General features: G+C 48.3%; 1 protein-coding gene across 4 annotated transcripts in view; it reads right to left on the bottom strand.

The window, feature by feature from the left end:
• Nucleotides 1–634: 634 nt before the first annotated feature.
• Nucleotides 635–24,247, bottom strand: part of CAMKK2 (calcium/calmodulin dependent protein kinase kinase 2) — a 65,356-nt gene continuing 41,743 nt past the window's right edge. The window contains exons 8-17 of one of the 4 annotated variants that reach the window (XM_036754763.1): nt 23,573–23,594; nt 23,351–23,439; nt 22,018–22,217; nt 21,119–21,172; nt 19,205–19,278; nt 18,356–18,443; nt 16,841–16,969; nt 12,255–12,355; nt 8,346–8,388; nt 3,768–4,066 (exon numbers count right to left, since the gene is read on the bottom strand). In XM_036754763.1, the coding sequence (XP_036610658.1) occupies nt 3,893–4,066; nt 8,346–8,388; nt 12,255–12,355; nt 16,841–16,969; nt 18,356–18,443; nt 19,205–19,278; nt 21,119–21,172; nt 22,018–22,217; nt 23,351–23,439; nt 23,573–23,594 (974 nt within the window). In that variant the 3' untranslated portion in view covers nt 3,768–3,892. Of the gene's footprint in view, nt 4,067–8,345; nt 8,389–12,254; nt 12,356–16,840; nt 16,970–18,355; nt 18,444–19,204; nt 19,279–21,118; nt 21,173–22,017; nt 22,218–23,350; nt 23,440–23,572; nt 23,595–24,247 lie in introns of all 4 variants that reach the window. The other 3 variants (XM_036754781.1, XM_036754771.1, XM_036754789.1) reach the window with 3 other exon arrangements.

Raw genomic sequence — 24,247 nt, forward strand, 5'->3', positions numbered from 1 at the left:
TGCTTCACTCTCCTCTCTCCATTTACACAGTGAGTGAATTCCCTAGTTCCATCACTCCTCACATCTCTTAATTACTTCAGCCTAATTGCCTTCAGGCTCTCCTCTCCCCCCATTTCCACAAAATTATCACATAGATATGTCTAAGGAATGGCTCTGCCCATGGAAACCTCTACTCAAGTAGCTTCAATAGCTCTCCATTGGGTTCCAAGATCAAATACCAACTCTTCTGTTTGGCACTTAAGTTCCTGACATTCTAGCTCCAACTTATTTTTCCAAACTGATCTCCCACAGTAGGTACTTGTTGGATCAAAAGGGGAACGGCTATAAATTTGTATGTTCTTGCATTGGAATATAAGCTTCTTGAGGGCAGGGGCTGTTTTTGCCTTTCCTGGTATCCCCCAAATTTGACATAGCACCTGGCTTATTAGCAGCTTGTTCATTTATTGATTGTATCCATGAATATGAAGAATTCGGAGAAGTATGGGAAGATTTATATGAACCGATGTCAAGGGAAGTAATCGGAAACCAGGTGAACAAGACAAGAGGCAACTACAATAATGTAAACAAAACCTGAAAACACTGAAGGGGGGATTGGACCTGAGGAGAGGTTATAATAATCACATGAAAGAACAAGACCATTTCACTATCTGTTTATTCAAGTTTACAAGCTTCAACATCTGTGGAAAAACACCAAAGTTTCATTTTCTCTTAAGTTCATGTAATTTAAGTGATAAATACACAGTATTTAACTTTGTACACCTGATAAAAGGAAAATGCATAGTAAAAAGGACTAGGGATGAACACAAGCATTGGGCATTAAATAAACCACAGAATCAAAGAGGCAGCAGCAATCTCTCGAAACCTGTCAAATCCAGTGAACCATAGAGAAGATGGAACCAAAGACAGAATCAGTGTCTTTCTTTTCCATGGCATTTCTGGAGACCCGTGAAGATCACAGCTCTCTAACATTTAGAAGAACTCTAAGCTCACAGCTGCCGAAAAATAGAGAGGGGCAATCCTAACCTAGGGAGGGGAGAGTCACACCTTGTATTCTAATATTGGGGATCTGCATGGCCCACACAGTGCCGCTTGAAGGAGAAGTGAAGAGTGGGAGAAAAGAGGCGCATGAGGTGGCCAGAGCTTCTAGCCTCTGATGCTAACCTGGAGGCTTCCTCCTCCCACCCTCCATCCCCTACTCACACATACACAAGCTGCCTCCACCAAACTCTGACCTCAGAGACAGAAGATTGGCAGAGTGATGAAAACAGGCTCTGGGGTCACTGACTTAGGAGCTGGAAAGCCCCCCCGCCGAGTTTTACACATGAGGGAACTGAGGCCCAGAGAGGTGATGGCCCAAGGTTATTAAACAGGCCATACAGGACAAAACCAGGATGTGAACCTAGGCCCTTCTTCTCTGTCCCCCTTCAAAGCAGGGGGAGAAAAGGCTGGTGTCCCTTTCTTCCACACTTGCATTTACTCAATTGCTGTTTGGACTTTTTTTAAAAGCCCAATGTAATTAGTAGTCACTTCATCTTCCTTAATAAATGTGCTTAATTTTTTTTAAGGACTGGAACTCCAAAGAGTTTGTGCCAAAGGAAGGTTGTAACCCTTGAGTGCCCCCTGCCTGTGGTGTCCATGAAAACCCCCTGGTGTGGGGTTGACCTGGATAGAGTGATGAATCAGAAGTTACAGGCTCTGGGTCTGAATCCTGCCCTTGGCAACTTACCCATCTGTGTGACCTCTGGCCTCAGTTTCTTTATCTGTAAAATAAGAGGGAGGAAGTTGGACTGGATGACCTCTAAGGTCCCTTTGAGCTCTAAATCCCTGATCGTTAGCTGACCCGCAGCACAGACATCAGAAGCTGCAGTGAGACCCAGGCCCCTTAAACTGTGTAAAGCCATGGCACTGCCTGATGCAGTGGTGTAAACACGAGGGAGATTCAATACAATGTCTATGTACTGCTCGGCCATCTCAGACACCCTGGGACTAAGAATAAGGTTAACAGTCATTATTTCCAAAGGTGCTTCTCATGAGCTAACTAACCACTTACCAACAACAGGGGGTGGATCTCAGATCTATGCAGGGATTTATCATCAATTTTAAAATGTGCTGGAGGAGGAAGTATTCTGTGGTCAAGGACAATCAGGAAATAGTTAATGGTTGGATGTCAGAAAGGCAAACAGTCTGACTCAGCCCTTGGCATTCCTGACCTTGTCTCCAGACATCCAGAAAGTCTGCCTAAAAGGGATGGAGCCCAAACCCCATAAGCAGGGCCAGGAGGTGAGGAGGGCACCAGGCCCAGCCTGTCTCTGTGGCTATTGAGAGAAAAGTATCCTCAAGAAGGTGGCCTCAGGGACCTGAACGACTCCATCCAATCAAACTCTTAAAATGTATAAGAAAGGTGTGCTTTGAAGCCTAGAAACAAAGGTGGAACCTTGCTAATTCCCCTTCCATTGGGGCTTCAGATGGGACCAACCTGTGTCTCTGGCGGGAAGCAGATTCCAAGCTAAAAAAGAATGCATAGTCATGCTCTTGGTGAGAAGAGAAAAGGGGAATTAGCCCGATTTCCTGCCACCAGGAAGAACATCTCAACGTGACAGTGGAGACCTGTCTCACCTGTCACTGGGGACTGTTCCCAGATGGTACAATCTCCTCCAGGAGGAGGCCACAAGTGACCTGGTGGCTTCCTGTGGAGGTTTCACAGCAGGGTTTGCAATTTGCATGGCTGCTGAAAGGAAACTTCCTACACAGCTCCACCCCAGAATTGAGCTGTGGTATCTCACCAGCTATATAGCCAGCTAGTATAGAAGGTGCAAACAAGACACAAGCAGCCCCCGGGTGTAGGAGTGAAGATGCTGGAGAGGGAGACACCGTTCCAGCAGTTCTAAAAGCCCCTATCCCCCGTGGGAAGCTCTAAAGAGAGCACTTTTTTGAAAACCACTAAGCTGATGTCTAGATAATTTTTGAACTCTAAATTCTAACTATTCAAATAATTAAAAATCTTAAGCCATGTAATGTACATGGAAGTGTTGGATTTCACCCTGAATTTTAAAGTTAATAGTAATAAACCCACTAGCTCAGTAATCTATCTCAGAAATGCACTCTCACTGCTGCCCTTTGAAAGCTGACTAAAAGCAACAGATTGAGCCCCCACCCCACCTCTGGGGGACCATGCCCCCCAGCCCTGCTGCTGTCCCTCCCCCTCTCCCTCCCTCCCCCGTCCCCCACTAAGCCACTCACGCAGAACTTGGAGCCCTTTCAGAAATTTGTTTTTCCTGACTAAAGTATTCATATGTCCAAAAGTTTTGGGGGAGGTTCCCCCCCAAAAATAAGGAATATCCTTCACCAGTGAGGGAGGGAGGCGAAGGCAAACAAAAGTCCTTGGGATGAATGAGACTCATCTGGGCTACTCAGACTCTGCCCGAAGCCCGGCGCCCTTTGGGAGAGGAGATGAGTCAATTACGAGAAGTGGTAAGGTTTCCCAGGTGGTGGTATCCCTGGGGTCATCCGCCTTTGGTGTTCCCTCCGCCAGCTTTGCGAAAGCATCGCATTTGACAGGACTTGAAATATTTGGCATCAAAACTTTTTCTCCGAAGGAGTCGTCTCATCCACGCCCCTCCCCTACAGCTTCAGGTTGGGGAGCCTGCAACTCCTCTCTCTGGGCCCTCCTGCCCGCCGAAGGCCAACGTCCGGGTCTCGGAGTAGATGCCATGCCTCCCCCCGCCCCCCACCCCTTTAAACGACAACGGAAAAGAAACAACCAGAGATGACGGGCAATGCTTTACACAAGTGGTCAGTTTCGGTAGGACATGCGGCTATGGAGACAGTGTGTGTTGGCGGCACGGACTCCGAAGAGGTGATCAGGCCGGTCCGTGGACTTGCCCAGCTGACTTTACTCAGGGTCCATCGCGGCTTCTCCCGGCGGAGGCAGCGGCCGGTGCCCGTTATCCATCAGGTGGTCTGGGGCCCGCGCTTCCACCAGGGCAGCCGTTTTCACCAGACCACCTCCTCCTCCCCGACATGCGGCAGGTCGGTGCACCTGAGGCTGTCTTCGCTGCCTTGCTTCCTGCTTGAAACACAGAAAACCAGTCATCAGTTAGGCTTCCTCCTTCCTGCGGCGGCAGCACACCAGGCAACCTGCCACTTGGGCCCACCCGGCCTGGACCACAGAGGCAGCTCGTTATGGACTGTTCCCATCCCCTCAGCAGGCCTGTAAGCGGGCTTCCTCTCTTCTCTCTAAAGTCCAGCAGAGGGCAAAGGACAGACTTGGTGGTTGGACTGAATGGAAGTGGCTCCTGACTGGATGGATGATCAGAATGGGAACAAAGAAGCCATATGGAAAGGTATGGTGTGAAGAGTGCCGGATTGGGGCAGGAGCATCTCTGCTATTCATTAACAATTTGCTCTTGGGTAAGTTATAAGGTTTGTTTCTGCCACGGCCCTCCCTTCAATCTCCCCTCTCTAACTGCCTCTCAGACAACTCCAACTGGATGACCAGTAGACATCTTAGACTAAGTCCAAAACAGAACTCATTATCTTTCCCCAAAGGGCCAAGGTCTCCCACTGCAGCCTGCCAGATCTCCAGTCGTCCTGATTGATATCTGGCCACAGGACCCAGATGGCTCCAGGGGAGAAAGTGAGGCTGGTGACCTTGCACAGCCCTGCCTCACTTAAATCCAATTCGTGTGCAAGTCATGTCATCATCTCCCTGATGTCTAGGTCCTCTTGCAGAACAAAGGACAAACCACAACCACAACCCTCCCTCTAACCATCCCTATAACTATAGAGGGCAGCACCGGCCTCCCAAAGCCACAGGCTCACAGCCTGCAAGTCATTCTGGATTCCTCGCTATCCCTCACCCACCATATCCAATCAGATGCCAAGGCTTGTCAATTCCGCCTCTGCCCCCTTCCTTCCTCTAACATTGCCACCCCTCTCTGGTGCCGGCCCTCATCACTTCACACCTGGACTATTACTAGAGTGGGTCTGCCGGCCTCAAGTCTCTCCTCACTCTAATCCATGTCCATTCAGCGCTAAAGTGGTTTTCCTAGAACACAGATCCAATCTTATTGCCCACTCACTCAGTAAACTCCTGTGGCTCCCTATTGCCTTCAGACTGTGGTTGTGGTTTATCCTTCATTCTTGAAGACGACCATGACATCAGGAAGATGATGCCCTACTGCCTTCAGGAGCAAATACAAAATCCCCTGTTTGGCATTCAAAGCCCTTCCTTACCTGGCTCCCTACTACCTTTCCAGTCTTTTTATACCTTACTCCCCAAACATATTCTTTGATCCAGTGGCACTGGCCTCCTGACTGTTCCATGGACCAGACACTCCATCGCTTGACTCTGGGCATTCTCTCTGGCTGTCCCATGCCTGGAACACTCTTCCTCCTTCACAGTGACTACTGACCTCCCTGGCTTCCTTTAAGACCTAACTAAAATCCCACTTCTTCCAGGAAGCCTTCCCCAGCCCCTCTAAATTCTAATGCCTTCCCTCTGTTAATTATTTCCTATTTATCCTCTGTATCATTTGTTTTGCTTGTGATCTCCCCATTAAATTGTAAACTCCTTGAGGACAAGGCCTACCTTTTGCCTCTTTTGTATCCCCAGAGTTTAGCACATACAGTTCCTAGCACATAGCAGGAGCTTAATAAATATCTATTGATTGATTGATTTGAAATGACCATGATCATAGAAACAGAACTAGAGAGAACTTCAGGTCTGACCCAACCTCCTATTTTACAGATAGTGAAACTGAGGCCCAGAAAGGTTAACTGATGACCAAGTTCACACAGGCAATAAGTGACAGAATTGAGAGGCAGCATAGTATAGTGGATAAGGCCCTGGACTTGGAGTCAGAAAGGCATGGGTTGAAATGCCGCCTCACACACCGATTAGCCATGTGACCTTGAGCCTCTTAACCTCTGCCTCAGTTTTATCATCTGTAAAATGAAGGGCTTAGACTTGATGGCATCTAATGTTCCTTCCAGCTCTAAATCTATGAGCTTGTGAACTAGGGCTTGAACCCAGGTCCCTTAGTTCCAAATCTGGCACTCTTTCCGCTACTCACAAAAGGAAAGGTGTGGACTGGGGAACCTCTGAGGTCCCTTCCTAAAGCAACAGTCCTCTGGATTACTAGACCCCAAATGGACCATTCAAAGCTACCTCTTATCCCTGAGAAGCAACATCCTCTACAAGAGAAGGCAGGCTATTATGGTTCCAGAGACTAGAGATGGCCTAGAATGGCAGAGAAGCATTGAACTTGAGAAAAACTGGAAAACAGCATCTCTTTCCTTCAACGGGACAAAGGCTCCCACAGCCCTGGGTTCAAGCCTCTCAGATTCTCATCACGTTTCTTCTTGTTGTTCAGTCCCTCAGTCATGCCTGACTCTACATGACCCCATGGACCTTGTCCAGGCAGTTTTCTTGGCAAATACACTGGAGTGGTTTGCCATTTCTTCTCCAGCTCATTTGACAGATGTGGAAACTGAGTCAAACAGGGTGAAGTAACCTGCCCAGGGTCACACAGCTACTAAGTGAGGCCAGATTTGAACTCAGATCTTCCTGACTCCAGGCCTGGTGCTCCATGCACTATACCATCTAGCTGCCCCGACACTTATGCTCCCTTGTATTATACTCACTTCCATACCCTTTTAATCCATGAGATTGTAATGTGCAAGGCCAGCTCCTTGCCCTTCGTAAATGCTTAATAAAAGATCATCGAATTGAGCTGAAGACACACATAAAAGCAAAGTTACTAATTCCAATAATATTCTCATTTCTGTAGTTGTAGAAGATGTGGGAATAGCTTGGGGTGGGGAAAATGCATTTAAGAGACTGACTGGACATCACAGAGGTTAGAGCTGGAAATTTGTTTAAGACAACAACAATCATCTAGTCCAATGTCCCCATTTTACAGATAAGCAAACTGAAGCCCAGAGAGGGGAGGGGATATGCCCAGGGTCATGTGGGTAATGAGCAGAAGAACCATGATTTGAACCAAGACCCTCTGATTCCAAATTCCATGTTCTTTCCCACCACACCACTTAGGAAAGGATGAGGCAAATAAGTCTTTCCCAATACGTACAAAATACATAGCAGCTCTTTTCTTTGTGGTGTCAAAGAACTAGAAACTGAAGGGATTCCCATCAATTGGAAACTGACTGAATAAGATATGGCAGCAGAATGCAATGGAATACTATTGTGCGATAAGAAAAGACAAAAGGGGGATGGTTTCAGAGAAGCCTGGAAAGACTTGCATGAACTGATGCAGAGTGAAGTGAGCAGAACCAGAACAAGTCATACAATAACAACAAGAATGGAGAGACAAATGACTTGGAAAGACTTAAGAACTCTGAGCAACACAATGACAAACCCACCCAGCATTCCAGAGGCCTGCTGATGTAATGCACTATCCACCTCTTGACAGAGAGGCCACTGGCCTCAGGATGCAGTCAGAGAAATATTTTTAGACACGGCCAATGCAGAAACTTGTTTTGCTTGACTATGAATATTTGTCATAAGGGTTTTTGTTTTTCATTTAGGGGCAGAGAGGTGGGAGAGAGAAAAATATATGGTTGCTAATTGGAAAAAAAAAGCTATTTCCCCCGAAATACTCTTGGGAGCCCCATTTTCCATCGCCATAAATCCCTCCACATGGTCTTTTTTTTTTTTGAAAAATGACCTTCAGAGAATGAGTAGTGAAATAATATTGGCCTAAGGAGCTGGAGAGTGGGACTGAAGTTCCCACCACCAACCAGATGTGACAGCAGCTGCAGGACCTCCAGGGGGAGGGGGGCCCCTGCAGGAGTTGTTCCCTCTCCACCCTCCCCTCTGTCTCTAGGGTCTTATGTGCAGTCCCCTGGCAGCAGCCAAATCGCATGTTGATCCCCGTGCACGGTGCTGGGTGATGCCAGGCCTCTTAGCCTCAGGAGGGTATCTCAGATCCCTGGATGCCCTCCCCTCCAGTTCCATGCAGCAGCAGGTCCCAGGACTGCATGCACTGAGCCCAGGGTGGCCCCAACCCCTCAGTCACCTTTTTGAGAGGGCATGTGGTACCCTCCAAAGCACCCTCATACCCATTGCCAAGGAGATCTTTGCAGGGACACCCCCCAATGTCCTCTCTCCTGGCTTCCTTCTCCACCAACACTCCTTAGCTGGGGGACCTGGGTCAGTGCCTCAGCTTGCCTGGCTGCCCAAATACTCTGAGTGTGGAGGGAGCGTGCAGGCCCCCTGCCCCCCACGTGCTCAGCAGCCATCCCCGTGCCCCAGGGATGCACAGGCAGACAGAGGCCTAGGCGGGCGGGTGGGCAGGCAGGCAGGCAGGTAGAGCTGGCTTTACCTTGGACTCCAGGAAGGGCTCACATCCCCCTGTTTGTTTTTTTCTGGAATTGGGGGAAGGGGAAGGAAAAGGGACATGAGAAGGGACCCAGGAGAGCTTCAGAAGATCCTTCCCCAGCCCAAACACTCAGGTCCCAGGTGGGAGGAGAGGGCTCCTTACTCCCCACTGTCATTTCCAGGTCCTTTTCTGGATGTTATGCCTTGGAACCTGCTCATCCCTTGAGGTTTGTTCAAAACAGATACATGATCTTCTCTAGCTCCTGGTGGCCTCCTTCTCAAGAGTTCCCTACCTGGCTCACTATCTTCCTCTCTACCTTAATCTTGCCAGTATACTTGGAGATATCAATATACTTGGTGCCATCCCCCTCCCTCAAATGCCCAGGTCTCCCAACACCAATGACCTAGTCCTTCCTCCACTACCTCAGCCACACACATGGATGGACATCCTCTTCAGATCAGCCCCAAGAGTCCTACCACTGACATTTCTCTAGCCTCCCATAATCCACTATTCTCCCACTTCTCCTTGTGCCTCAATCATCCTCTTCATCTTCTTCTTTTCTTTTTTAAGTCTACACTGTGACCTCAAGTCCCACCATCCTTTAGTGTTCTCCCAAGTCATCATCCCTGGTCTGGCTTCACTTTCTTTCCTTTTCAATCATGACCATTCAGTTCACCAGTTCAACTTGACTGTCCTCTCAAATCCCCTACAACCCTCTTTTCCTATCACCACTCATGCTTTGCAAAATTCCCTCCCTGTGCCACTGCTGTCATCCCCCTCTTCTGCTCCTATTCACTTGCTGCTGAATGATATTAGAGAAAGACACACAGACAAATGGGGGTACTATTAGTTTGTATTGTCTAATTTCAGCTGGGCCCGCAGCACTGCAAGCCCCTAATGCTGCCTGTAATGCACCTTCCCTCCTCCTCTTCCTCCTCTTCCATCCAGACTTTGGATTCCCACTCCTGTGAGCCTAGGCTCTAATGGGTGGCCATTTACCCTTTCTGTCTGGGTCTCATGCTCTCACCAAGTCATTCCCCCTTCACTCACCACACTCTTCTCTGGCCGCCTTTCCCCTACATGTTCCTCTTTAGAGTGTGGATTTCCTGAGAATAGAGACTGTCTCTTGCTTATGTTTAGCAGTATCTTAGCAAAGCGTCTAAAACATAGTAAGACTTTATATGTGTTTTTTTCCACTCATCCATTCATTCATTCATTACTCCTCCCCTTACCTCTCAAGCCTCCTAAGTCATTCTCTCTCCAATTCTTTTCAGCGGAGGATCTACCTCATATTTCACTGGGAAAATTAATGGCATCCATCAGGAGATCCCTCTCCTTCCCACTTCTACATCTCAAGTCTGCTCAACATTACCTTTAATTCTCTTCTTCTTTGCTTGAGTCTTGAGGAAAACATGGTCCTCCTTGCCAAGGTCAACCACTTTGCCCAGGCCTGGGATGCCACTGTTCCCATCTCTTCAATCCTCTTTCCTCTGCTTAATTTTTAATTTCTTTATCCACTTGTCCCTTCCTCCTCACTTCACATCCTTCTGATACCATCTTTCATTATCTCCTCCTTCACGCTAGTCTGTGATCATGGAGATGGCCCTTCTCTTTGTCAAGGCCAACCCTACCACATGTGCCCTTGAGCCCACCTCTTACCTTCTTCTCCAGCAGATTGTCCCCACAATCATCCCCTCTCTCATTAATCTTCAATCTCTTCCTATCTACTGGTTCCTTCCTTGCTGCCTATAAACATACCCATGTCTTCCCCAGCCTTTAAAAAAAATCCCCCAGCTAGACCCATCTGTATTTTGTATCTCCATTCTCTCTCTTCTTTTTCTAAAAATCTATTTATTTATTTATTTAATTAATTTTTTTTAGTTTTCAGCTTTGATTAATTCTCTCACTTCTCACTCATAGCAAGCAATCTGATATACCACCTCTATCTCTTTGCACAGGCTGTTCCCCTTGCCTAGAGTGCTCCTTCTCCTCATCTTTACCTCTGGTTTCCTTCAAGACTCAGTTTAAATGCCACTTTCTGCAGGAGACCTTCCCTGGCTCCCCTAGCTGCTAACGCCTTCCTCTCTAGGGTTACCTTGCAAATTTTCTGTATGGATTTTGTGCATTCTTATTTATACACATGTTGGCTCCCCCATGCAGGGCAGGGAATCCTTTGCTTTTGTCACTGTGTCCCCAGCACTTAGTACAAGGCCTGGCACATAGAAAGCACTTAACATCTGTTGACTGATGGGGTGGATATAGTGAAAGCCTCTGAGTCCTTCCAGAGAGGACCCCTGCCCAACCTTGGCTCCACTTCTTCCTCTGACTCATCCTGGCTGTGTGACTCTGGGCAAATCACTTCTCAGTGCCCTGGGCAACTCTCTGTAAGTTACACAGAAGGTGCCAACCTGCATTGATAATGGAGATCCCCAAGCTGATGAAATAAAATAAATTTCTTGTATTTATTTGTATAATACAATAAGTATTTAGTGAGTGGCCACTATGTGCCAGGCACTGTGCTAAGCGCTGGGGATACAAATAAGAAAAGAAAAGACTGTCCCTTCCCTTAAGAAGCTTGCAAAAGGAAGCTGATGGGGAGGCAGAAGGGGAGAGAAGATATGATTAAGGAGTAGAATCTACAGAGTGCGACTGACGAGAAATGGAGAATTCACTGGCTTCTGGGCTGTCTTTAGATAGGGGCTTTAGGAGGAGTGTAATGGGAATAAATTATGGAGGCCGTCTTATTTTATTTTTGTTTTTGCATACCTGCTGCCTAGCAGGATGCCTGACACATAGTAGGTGTTTAATAAATTTTTGCTGAATGAATGGACAGGCCTCCTACAGAGCCTGTGCTGGGCTGCTGCTTCCTTGTCATGGACTAAGGGGCACCAGGGAGGTCCTTCCTTGGGAAGAGAAAATAATAGCTGTCATTTATATGGGTTTGCAAAGCGTTTTATATATGTTATCTCACTTGGTCGTGCTAACAACCATGCAAGGTAGGTGTTATTTTTATCTCCATTTTACAGAAGAGGAAACTGAGTCAAACAGCCGTTAAGTGAAATGACTTGCCCGGGGTCACACATACTAGTAAGTGTCCAAGGCAGGATTCAAACCCAGGTCCTCCTGACTCTAGGTCTAGCTGTCTGGACCCTGTATGTACCATCTAGCTGCCTAGATTTCCTCCTACTCTATGGTATATGACTAAGTCTAAGATTCTGCCATCTGAGATTCATTCTTTTGGTTTATTTCAGTTAATGACTTCTAGCGAGGATGAACTGAGAGCGAGGCCTCACAAGAATAGAACCTAGGCTGGAAGCCAAGGAAAGAATGGAGGAAGAAGAAGAAAGGGCAGGTGGGATGGGGCCGAATCCCTTCATTCACAGCATGGCCCAGGCTGGTCATTGTTGGCTTCCTCTACCAAGAAGTGCCCCTGGTTTTATGTACGACAGAGTGGGGTTCAAGGAGTTAGAGTGGCCACTGAGTCCAACCTTCCCATTTTACAGATGGGGAAACTGAGGCTAGAAAGCTTAAACAGAGTCACACAGCTAAAAAGGAGCTGAGGTAAGATTTGAACCCAGGTCTTTCTGACTTCCAACACTCTATCCACTACACTACACTGCTTTGCATTCCTACCTCCTCCCCTGAGGGTTAATGGGGCTTCTACGTGTCATCTTATCAACAGTGAGGCACAAATACTTTCTTCCCATTTCACAGTGAAGGGCCACGCAACTTACTCATGGTTGTGAGGAAGATACTCCCATGCCCAGAGAGGACCCCTGTTCAAAGATGACAAATGAAGGTCTTCTCCTTCAGGGCTCCCAGGCCCCTATGAAGGTGGAAAGGAAGGAAGGAGGGAGGGAGGGAGAGAGAGAGAGAGAAAGAGAGAGAGAGACAGAGACAGAGAGCACTTACGTGAGCAAGTTTCCAGGGGCAGACAAGGAACGTTCTTCTCGCCGGCTACCCTCGAAAGGGTTCCCAAAAGATCGTTTACGGATCATGGTCTTCACAAGGATCTGGAGAGCAAGAAAAGAGTGTTAATGACCACTCAGGCACTGAAGACAGCCAGGCTACACCTTCTCCTTCCACCCTTGGCCCCTCGAGTCTTCCCACCATGGCAGCAGTCACTCTAACTCCCAGGGATCCAACATGATCAGAGCCAGTAAGGCAAGAGACCCTGCTCCTGTCTGGGAGGGATCCAACCAGGGACCTAGCAGAAGGCACTCAGTTACCAAGACCCACCAACCCTTCTTGCAAAATGCCCTTCACCTCCAGCATGATGTTTGGCAAATAGCAGGTGCTTAATAAATGCTTGTTGACTGATCTCTTCCCTTACAAGGATTACTACTACCTCTCCTCCTGGACATGGCTCTTATCCTCTTCCCTTGACTGTTTCATAACAATGGCCTTGTCACTCAGTCCCGCGATTCTATTTTCTCCTTGTGCTATGAGAGACATTGTGTATAATGGACAGAGAGTCCTGAACTTGTAGAAGAAAACTTGGGTTCAAGTCTCAACTCAGAGCCTTGCTAGCTGTGTGATTCAGCAAGAAACAACCTCTCTGGGCTTCAGTTTCCTCATCCATAATATAAGAAATCTGGATTCAGTGACCTCTAAATCTATGATTCTAAACCATCCTTCACAAGCCAGCAAACTGTGTCAAGGATCCATGACTTTGTCAATGGAGGGGGGGTAGGTAGGGGCACCTTCACTGATGCATATTGCGACCCTCTGGGAGCTAGTTGCCACGAGTTACTGTGGTCAAAAATTATACAACTCATATAAATCTGAAATCCACCTCTTACTGGTACCTCCCCCTCACCCCTCACCCCCACTAAGAAGCATATATCTGAATTTTCAAGTTGAAAGTGTTCTTCCTGAGTTTCCTCAAAACTAAGCATCCCCAATTCTTCTAGCTGGGTTAGGTCACTTCATTTCAGGATCCCTCCTCATTCTGGCCTTCCTCCCCGGGATGTCCTCCAGTGTGTAAATGTCTATCTCAAAAGGCAGTGTCCTAATGGACTAAGATAGCTTAGAGGGAGCCTGCCCAGCTCTAAGTCCAACAGGACCATCGCCTCCTTGCTTCTGGATTCCAGACTTATATTCAAGCATCCAACAATTGATTATCATCTTTTTTAGCTGCTGTACCACACTATCAATTTACATTGAATTTATGGTCCCCTATGAACTGCCAGGCCTCCTATGTCCAGTACTGGTGCTGATTGTTTGGACCCATGTGCAGGACTTTACATTTATTCCCACTCAATGTGACCTTGTTAGTTTTAACTGATGGGTCTAGCACATCAAAATCTTTTTTAATCTGGAATCTGTCATCTCAAATACAGTTCTCTCTCCCAGCTCTGTGCTGCAATCTACACATCTGATTTTTTTAATTTAAAATTTTTTAATTTAATTTTTTTAATTTCAAGTTTAACATTTTTTAAATTTTTAAAAATTTGAAAATTAACAACCTTAGACATCCTTTGGTGCCTTCTGTCTATTGGGAGCTCATTCAATATTTATTTTATGGATTAATCCTCTCCAGGTAGCCTAGGAGTTACAGACAAACTCAAGCCAGCTGAGACTGTGTTACTAGTCCTGCAGGAGCCCCTTCCCAGGCCTCCAGCTACTAAGTTCTTCCCCTTTCAGCATTTTCCACCTATTCTGCATACATCTTGTACATGCCTATAGACATGTTTTCTCACCCATTAGAATGTGAACCCCTTGAGGACAGGCACTGTGTTTTTGCCTTTCTTTGTGTGCTCAGAGGCGAGCATAGGGCCTGACACATAGGAAGCCAGTCATTAAATGTTAGATGATTGAATGCTTTTTGCACATTGGAGGGAGACAGATGGAGAAGGCATATGGTATCAGGACCAAGGACAGGGAGCTGAGGAGCAAAGGCCCAGCCCATTACACAGAGACCTGCTGGGGAGAGAATTTAAGACTTCACCTGGAATGTCTCCAAAGAGCCTGGCAGATCTGGCCTCTCCGAATTGTGGAATCTCAGAGATGGAAGGGATCTTGGGGATCGTGCAGCAGCCCTTCTGATACTTGCACAGAAATCTCTGCAGCCCTCCCAGGTGGTCCCCTAGCCTCTGGGCGAAGATCCCGCCTCCACCTATGACAGTCACTAGCAATTCTACCCTGGGCTTTAATTGCTTGTCAATGAAAGTCAGGGCTTCCTTTGACCTTAATTTCCCTGACTGTAAAATGAGCTTGAGCTAGAATCATATGAACTTCCAGTGAGGTGGGGGAGGTGCCAAGCCGGGGTGGGGGGGTGGAGCAACCACTATTATATACCAATTTAAGGTTTGCAAAGTAATTTACATATCTCCTCTGATCCTCAGAACAAAGCTGGGAGTTTGGTGTTATTCTTGGCACCATTTTACAGATAAGGAAACTGAGGCAGGTTAAATGGTTAAATGACTTGAGCCCAGGTTAAAAAGTTAAATGACTTGAGTCCAGGGTCACACAGCCAGGAAGTGTCTGAGGAAGAATTTGAACTCAGGTCTCCTGACTTTAAGACCAATGCCCTAACCATTGTGCCTCTAAGCTCCCACTTTCCCCTGGGGGAGTCCATTGCAGGTTTTTGGTTTGGGTTTTTAAGTAAACTGCTCGAAAATTTTTCCTGACATCAAACCTAAATCTGCATCTGTCTAACCTCCCTCCATGGTTCCCAGTTCTACTCTCTGGGGTCTAGAAGGAAAATGTCTTAATCTTCTTCCAAGTGGCAGCCCTTTCAATACCTGAAGACCAAGGTCACATTCCCCACTTCTACCCCACTCAAAGCCGTCTTCTCCCGGCTAACTATCCCAAGTCCCCTCAAGTGATTTTCTCGTAGCACAGTCCCCTCCCCCCTGAGCCATCCCTTGGTATGTCCGGCTGGGCTAGTGCCTTCTGGATGCCCATAAACACCTCCAAGAATCTTCCAGCACTATTTGACTGCCCGGGAGATAGGGCGCAGACCCCGTCAAAGGCTATTCCCCATCCCCAACCTCAGCAGCTGAGGGCTCAAACCCATCTGCTTTCCCAGGGCAGTTCAGAGCCATAGCTATTCTCTTTTGATCAGGACCGAAAGACTCCATAGCCGATGCATCCCCTTCCCCAGGCTGGGGTTGTGCCCACTGCCACAAACTGAAGAACACCAAGGAATGGCATTCAGGGCCCAGAGTGAGCAGGCCCACACCACCGGGTGCAGGACAGACACTACCCAGGGGAGGCGGAGAAGAGTGAAGAGGTGGTTAGGTTTGAAGTTGTGATTGACATGCAGAGACCCCATAGAAAAGAGGAGAAGGATGTTCATGAATTTCAGGCCCAGGAGATTCAAAGGCTGGGGGGAGAATGAGAGATAGAGTGAGTGTGTGAGGAGGCAAGGGGGGGGTCCGGCAGGTGCAGAGCTGAGCGAGTGAAAGTCTAGGATTTGTCTTCCTCCTCCTGACTGGGGAAGTTCCTCCAAACTGGGCTTTGCAAACCTTTGGAAGTCTATAGCTGTCAAGGCTGGCCCTAATGCCCTCAGCCACATCAGTCAGATCTCTCTGGTCTGATAAGCCATCCTTATTACCTCACTGGGGACCCCACAAGCAAAGGTCAGGGACTTGATGGGCAGATTGGAGCATTTCTGGCAACCCCACAGGAGGGAGCTGGAACAGAACCCGTTTATCCATATGGTACTTTCTCCAGCTAGCTGGGGAGTGAGCTCCTGTCCCTGGTGCTGGCTCACCATCCTGAGAAGGCAGGGCAGGAGGCCTGGAGGCCCCAAGCTCCTCCATACCCCACCCCTTCTGGGATAAGCCTGAACTCCAGGGCATAAGGGCATCAAAAGCAGCCTTATAGCAACCTCCAGACTCAGAAGATTGAGAGCTGTGTCTGCTAGGGCAGAGAGGAAGATCTGTTCAGGCTTTTTCAAGTAGCTGAAGTGCCCACAGTGCACCCTTGGAACCAGAGACATCTGGTCATGTCTTGGGACCCTTAACCAGGCAAGTCTCTAAGTTACAGAAAAGGTGCCAATCTGCACTGGTGGAGGGACTTTCCTCATTTGGGAGTTCCTTATATCAGTGAAATCACAGATTCAGTCCCTATATGCAAGTGAAAGCCCTAGGCTTTCTGCCAGATAGCAGAAACCTATTCGGCAAGTTTTATATGAGCCCACTTGTTCCAATGAAGGCTATTTTGAGATTTGACTGTGTCAGCCTCTCTAAGTGGCCTGTGGCTCCCTCAAAATCTCTCCAGTTCAATAACCCATCTCCTTCTTCCCCCTTACCCCATCTCCAATTACTCTAAGCATGAAATTTGGGGTTTCCCCAAGTTAGCATCCCTGTTTCCAATCTCACAGAAGCAGAAGTTGGGGCTCCAAGACAAAAGGTGATCCCCATAGGTCTTCTAGCCAGGAAGCTAAGTACCCCTGCTCCCTGCTCCCAGATGCCTCTCGAAGGCTCTCCCTCCTCCAGGGGCTCCTGCCTTCCTTCGTCTCTACACTCAGTGGGCTCTGCCCGCCTTACCACGGTCGCCAGGCTGGGGATGTGTTTGACGGAGTTCTCCACCTCCTCTTCCGTCACCTCCACCAAGGTGCAGTTCTCATCCTCTGTTGGCAGCGGCTCCGCCCCGTGCCTGGTGACCCACGGGTGTAGCTTCAATGAATAACAGGAGGGGTGAGGGGCGGGGCGCACCTCTGGGAGGACGGAAAGCAACACGGATGCCCTGCCAGCTGGACGGAAGGAACATGCAGGGAGGAGGCCAGAGAGAGGAGAGCCCCCCAGGCAGACATGCAGGTGGGTGGGCCAGCCAGGCAGATGGATGGTGGCAGGAAGCAGGGAGGGGAGAGAGAATCAGAAGGAAATATGGAAGGGAGGGGAGGGAGGACCATGGTATCACAGACCCCTCGGGCTTATCTCCAGATCCATTTGGAACAAACAACTTTAAATCTTGCTAAAGCTGACAACACATGAGAATCATTACTGCCTCTGGTCCTGCTTCCAGCCTGTAGTTCTTACACCTGCTCCCCTGCCTCTGTTATTTAGGATCCAGGACACCTTGGGAAGACACTGTCCTTCCCTGAGTCTCAGTTTCCCCATCTGTACAAGAAGGTTAGACTTTGACGGCCCTTTGAACTCTAGACTTATGATCTCATGAATTGTCTCCCCATTTCACAGAAGGGCACAAACAGGGCTCAGGGAAGATAGTAACTGGGCCCAAGAGGCCAGAGGCAGTTGGCAGCAAAGCTGGAAGGAGAGAACCCAGGAGTCCTGAACCTCCCTGTCCAGACTGCCTTTCCGCAACATACCACATTTCGGTTTCGTTCCACCTCCTTCAAATACACTTTGGGATTCCAAAGTGGCTTCCACATACTGGCTAGGGATAAGGCCCCTTCCCTGCCCAGATTTCCTGGCCAGGAAGCTTGAGGCTAGCCAGACAAAGGCCCCTCTCCTCTCTAGGCCACAGGGCTGTGTCTGGGAGCTCTGGCAGGGACAGGTGCAGCTGCTGTGAAGATACATCCCAGAGCATCCTGGGAAGCTCCCCTGTTGTGCAGGAGGGAGAGAATGAGACCTCGGCCTGTAAAGGCCCAGGTTGGCTCATCAGGTTGGGGAGTTCACTTTGGAACAGAGCCACCGATGTTCTCCCTTCCTGCCCCAGGGAAGGCAGGCGGGATGGACCCAAGTGAACGGCCACAGTGGTTCAAGCTGAGCGCAAGGGGAGAGGGCAACAGACCGCCAGGCCTGGGATGGGGACGTGGCCAGTAGGTGGCACCAGACGATGCTATCAACAATCTCATGGTGGCTCAGGGTGGCCCGAAGATGGCATACCGTGGCAGGATAAGAGGGGACACAGATCAATCCAGTGACTGATGCCAGCATGGAGCTGAGGCTGGGGCAGAGGAAGCAGAGGCTAGTGCCCCAGGGGAGGTCAGCCAAACATGTCGAAGCACACAGGACGGAGACTAAGCCACACAATGTGCCTGCTGCCCTGGCCCGCACTCCCTCCCCGGCGGCCCCCATGTCTGTACTGGGCAGCAGTACCTTGATTTCTGGGACAATGATCCTGGACTCGGGATTCTTGTCCAACATGCGCACAATCAGGTCCTTCAGATCGTCAGCAATATCAGGCCTGGGATAGAGAAGGCAGTCAACCAAACAATCAACAAGCATTTATTAACAAGCACCTACTATGTGCTAGGCATTGGGCCAGCTGCTGGGGATATCAATACAATGATAGAAACAGTCCCTGCCCTCAAGGAGTTTAGTCTTGGGAGGGGGGAGGGTATCAACCTGTAAATTTGTCAGTCAACAAGCATTAAGCACCTACTATGTGCTAGGCATTGTGCCAGCTGCTGGGGATATCAGTACAATGATAGAAACAGTCCCTGCCCTCAAGGAGTTTAGTCTTGGGAGGGGGAAGGGGGGAGAAGTCAACCTGTAAATTTGTCAATCAATCAACAAGCACTTATTAAGCACCTACTATGTGTCAGGCACTGTGCTAAGAACATGGATACAAAGAAATGCAAAAACAGCCCCTGCCCTTGAGGAGCTTACATTCTAACAGGGGAGATAAGCACATATGTAAATATATCCTGTATAAATATAAAGAGAATAAACTAAAGGTAGTTGGTGGGGAGGGCATCAGTACTTGGGGAGACCAGGAAAGGCTTTATATAGAAGATGGTGCCTGAGCTACATCTTAAAGGAAGGGGCTGTATTAGTCCAGGTAAGGAGAGAGGGCATTCCAAGCATGGGGGATAGCCTAGGCAAAGGCTTGGAGATGGGCAATGGAGGCATTTAGGGCCAGAACTAGCGTGGTGATCCTGTGAATAAAGAAAAGGGGATAAACATGAGGTGTGTTGCAGAGGTTTGGGTGGGGATGGTACTTACTGGTCTGGGAACTCCAGGGCCTGGCTTTTGATCTTACTATGCAAGGACAAGATTCGTTCATCCATAAACGGGCACTAGAGGAAAGAGTCAATGAAGGAAGAATCAGTTGGCTCCAATGATATGCTGAAGTCAACTCATATGGACTCCAAAGAAAAGACTGTTAAATTTTCAGCATGAGCGTGTGCACCTTGGAAATTGGCTCCAGAGAGCCAGTTGTTAAATTCTCAGTGTGAGCACGTGCACCTTGGAAATTGGCAAATGCTACAAATCAAGGCTTGATGTATTATTGTATTAATTGTCTAGCCTCAAGAAAGTGATGGAAAAAATGTTAATAATGCAGATTAAATTTAAAAGTGTGTTGTGTGTGTACATTTTCCCTCCCAGAGAGCTGGTTGTTAAACATTTATCAGCACACCCTTGGCTGGCTCCCATCCATTTCTCTAGGAATAGTCCTGAAAAGACACCCCTGTGTCAAAGGGACCATCTTTTCATCACTGCGTTTAGATGGCTAGAATTATTCCTTGTGTCATAGATGGGGAAACTGAGGTAGATCCAGGGCAGGGGACAAAATAACTGCCCCCAAATCTTGGGAGAAACTGAAGACGTCAGTGACTGAAGGCAGCATATCATGGCTGGTCCCACTATGACTTTGCCACATGACTTTTGAGTGCCTTGTTCTCCCCATTTCGCCAAAAGAAGGTCCTTTTCTTCTCCCTCCTCCCCCAACCAGGTGAAGAACCAATGACATCAGCTCCCACAGGACCTAACTCTCATGTACTGAGGATGTTTCTTAGCTCAGACGGATAATTTCAGCTACATGGGGAGCTGTTCTCTTCCCTGACGCACTCATCCTAGAGTTGTAGGGAGCCCAGAGATTCAGTATTTCATCCAGGGTCACACAGCTAGTTTGTGTCAGAAGCAGAATTTGAACCCAGTTCTTTCTGACTTTGAGGCCAACTCTCCAGCCCTTATACCAGGCTGTCCCTCATGCTCATTATTAATGACAACTGACTTACTTATCCAATAGATATTAACTGAGCAGCTGCTCTGCATGGGGCCTGGTGGAAGAAGTCACAGGGCCACAAAGATCAAGAAGCCAAGTCCCAGAGAACAGAATCTCGTGGTGATGTCGGTTAGAAAAATGCCAGTTTGCACAGGGCTTTCTTTCTGGTCACTGCGTTCTTCCCAACCCTCTCCCTGCCAAGGGTCCCATCCAGAGAGTATCACTATCCCCAAAATACCATCCTTCCTGGGAAATCAGCTGCCCTCACAGGGCCGGAGACTCAGACTTCCCTGGACAGGGAGGGGGTCAAGGACACAAATGGAAAAAGGCACCCTTCTGCATCCTTGGACCTAGACAGAGAAATCTGAAAATGGTGGCCTACAACATCCATACCAGAAATGACAGTAATAACAGTAAGCCTGTTGGTGATATTAGCTAGCATCTACAGCTTTACAGCCGGTAAAGGCTTTACAGATATTGTCTCACTTTGTCCTCATGACAATCCCGGGAGGCAGCCCATTTCATGGACGAGGATGCTGAGTCAGCCAGGTTAATTGACTTGCCCAGAATGACATAGACTGCATATGAACTCATCAGGTCTTCCTGACTCCAGGTCCACCCCACTGTGGTGTCCTCTAGAAGCCTATAAGGGAGTCAATGCGGTTTTTGTCCGGCTGGGTCACAGAGTCAGCCTGATGAATGAATGCTAGATTTTGAGTCAGAAGACATGGGTTCAAATTCCGGCTCTTCCGCTTACTACCTTGTGACCCTGGGCCTCAGTCTCCCCATCTTTAAAATGAAGCGGTTGAACTTAATGGCTTCTGATGTTTGGTGATCAGATGGACACTGCCCCCCTTCCTTCCATGACGGATTAGGTAAGAGGTGGGGGAAGAACGTGACCAGTGAGTTACCTGGCCAAAGACGAAGCAGTAGAGGGTCACTCCCATGGCCCATACGTCCAGAGCCTGAAAAGAGAAGAAGATGCCCCAGCAGGTGGGGTGGAGATAATGAAAACAGCGACAGAAACATCTGGCATTATTTTTTTAAGGCAATCAGGGTTAAGTGACTTGTCCAGGGTCACACAGCCAGAACGTGTCTGAGGCCAGACTTGAACTCAGGAAGGTGAGTCCGGGCTCAGTGCTCTGTGCCCAATGGCTCTCTCTAGCTGTCCCAACATCTGACATTCTTAAAGGACTTTAAAGTTTGCAAAGCACTTTGTAATAGAAAAAAAAATCTCCTTTTAGATCTGAAACAACAGGGAGGGACACTGCAGGTATCAATATCCCCTTTTATAGAAGAAGAAACAGGCTCAGAGGTAACTTGACTTGCCCAGGGTCACACAGCAAGCAAGTCTCAAAGCAAGGCCTCCAAGCCCAAGCTCTGTCCACTGCCCTGAATCTCCTGGGTCTGACAGGTGACTTTCCCCTTATCTTGTCTAGAAGGAGACGTTCATGCTATCTCCCAACCATGTCCACACCATGCCACCTGCAGCCCCATCCTCATCCGGCCCCGCAACACCCCCTAACCTTGGACTCCGCACCTAAGTCACCCTGGTCCGCAAGGTGAGCTTCCACTTGACCCTGCCCCAAACTAGCTCTCCTTGGCACCTCCCAGCCACCTCCACACCAACAGGCCACCTTCGTCTCCCCTCTTCTAGCTCCCGCCTTTTATATGTTGTCTTCCCCTGCTAGAATGTAAGCTCCTCGAGGGCAAGGATCATCTTGCCTGCTTACACTTGTATCTCTGGCACTGAGCACACAGTGGTGCTTAATCAATGTTTTCTCCATCCCCATCCACCTGCCCATCCTACCTTCCCAGAGAAGATCTTCCGGGTCTCAGACAGCGTTTCAGGGGCCATGAAGGCAGGTGTGCCCACAGTGTTGGTGAGGAGGGCATCGGTGCCCTTGAATTCATTGCTCACGCCAAAGTCAGCGATCTTGATGTGTCCATCTTCTCCTACCAGGAGGTTGGAAGGTTTGATATCTCGGTGGATGATCTTCTGGTAGTGCACTGGGGGGAGGGGGTGGTCATGTCAGACTCAGGATAACACCAAAAAAGCTCACACACTCCCAGAATTGACCGAATGTTTCCTCCTCTCTGACAACCCTGGGGCACCAGTGGTATTGGCCCCACTCTCCAGATAAGGAAACTGAGGAGTTAAAATGAAGCCAGCCAGCTAACGGCAGCCTGGGCTCAAACCCAGATCTCCTGAGACCAGTACACGGGGTTTTTCCACCTTCTAGAATGGAAAAAATGTGTCAGGGAGGACTCCAAACTCCCTCAAGGATAAACATGGCTTTGTAATCAAGGCTGGCCAGCAGCTTGGAAGCCTGTGCCTTGTAGAGAGCTCAGGCTCCCTGCTTTCTTCCCATTCTCCTCCCCTGCCCCAACTCCAGCCCTGCTCTGAACAGAGGGGGAGACAATTTCTGAAGGAGCTTCCTTCTGCTTTCAGGATAAGCAAGAGTCATTTGTTCCCACTAAAGACCAAAGGCCCATAACGGGGAGCAAAACTTCACCAACTATCCTTTTGTCCCCAAAACTAAGTATTCATTTGAGTTATATTTTATGACATTGCTTTTACTGACCCTGGCACCCAGATAAGAGAGGCAGGACCTGGGAAATCCGAGCATGTTCTCATGAGGCAACCAGGTCATACGCTGGGCCTGGAGTCAGGAACACCTGAGTTCAAATCCAGCCTCAGACACTAACTAGCTGTGTGACCCTGGGCAAGTCACTTCACCCTGTTTGCCTCAGTTTCCTCATCTGTAAAATGAGCTGGAGAAGCAAATGGCAAAACCACTCTAGTATCTGTGCCAAGAAATCCCCAAATGGGGTCATGAAGAGTCGAATACAACTGAACAACAACAACAGAATCTGGCCATAGCTGGTCATGGCAAGAAAATTCAGAATTCAAAATCTTGTGGAAGTGAATGTTGAAAACTGAAAATAAATAAATTTATATTTTAAAAAAATAACTGGTCATGGCATAGCCTGCGGCAGTTAATGACAGTATCTTAGAGAATGTACCCCTCCCCTCCCCCCATGGGAAATTCAGGAAATCCAGAAGTGACTCCACCTCCCCCACCTCCTCCCCACCCCAGAATACCCTGCTCTCCTCCCAGACTTGTTCCAAGTTGGCTTACAGTATTCGATGCCTTTGATCAGATCTTGGAAGTAGAATCGGGCCTGGTCCTCAGTCAGTGGCTTGACTGTTGGTACTTCCATTACAGGCCTGCACATTCATCGGCCAAAAAAAAAATCTAATTAGGTCAATGTAATCACTCCCCTCCCCCAGCCTCTGGGCTCCCAGCCCTCAGCTCGGGCCCTTGGGAAACATGGTGGAGAGCCTGGTCTGGAATACTCACCCCTGATTGACCAGTTCAAACACTGTAAGGAAAGAGAGAAGGTGACAAATTGGGAACTGGTCATTCTACAATCCAGTCTTGCCCTCCCCTCCCCTTCCCAACCCTCGCCCCCACCCCACGGCCATCTAGAGTTCACTTTATTCTACCAGAATTTTCCCCCCAAAAATATCCTCTAAGTTTATGAACAGTAGGGGATGGGAAAGCAAAGGAACGGGGAGCTGAATTCTTCAGAAACAGAGGGTTCAAAGGCCTGCCACCTCCTAGCAGCCTTGGCATTCTCAGGAAAGAAAATAAATATTAAAACCCACATTTCCATCGCACTTGATGGTTCACCAAACCAGTAGGCGGATAGTGCATGTGTTATCTGCCCCATTCTATAGACGAGGAAACTGAGGCTCAAACATGAAGGAATGTATCCACGACTGAGTTCTCATCTGTAAAATCACCTGGAGAACAAGTTGTGGTATATGATTGTAATGGAATATTACTGTACTATGAGAAAAGATGAGCAGGCAGATTTCAGAAAAACCTGGGAAGGCTTATATGAACTGATGCAGAGTGAAGTGAGCAGAACCAGGAGAACACTGAACACAGTAACAGCACTATCCTACGATGAACAGCTGTGAATGACTTAGCTCTTCTCAGCAATGCAATGATCTAAGACAATTCTGAAGG

Source organism: Trichosurus vulpecula, chromosome 1 (genome assembly GCF_011100635.1).
Source record: "Trichosurus vulpecula isolate mTriVul1 chromosome 1, mTriVul1.pri, whole genome shotgun sequence".
NCBI lineage: Eukaryota > Metazoa > Chordata > Mammalia > Diprotodontia > Phalangeridae > Trichosurus > Trichosurus vulpecula.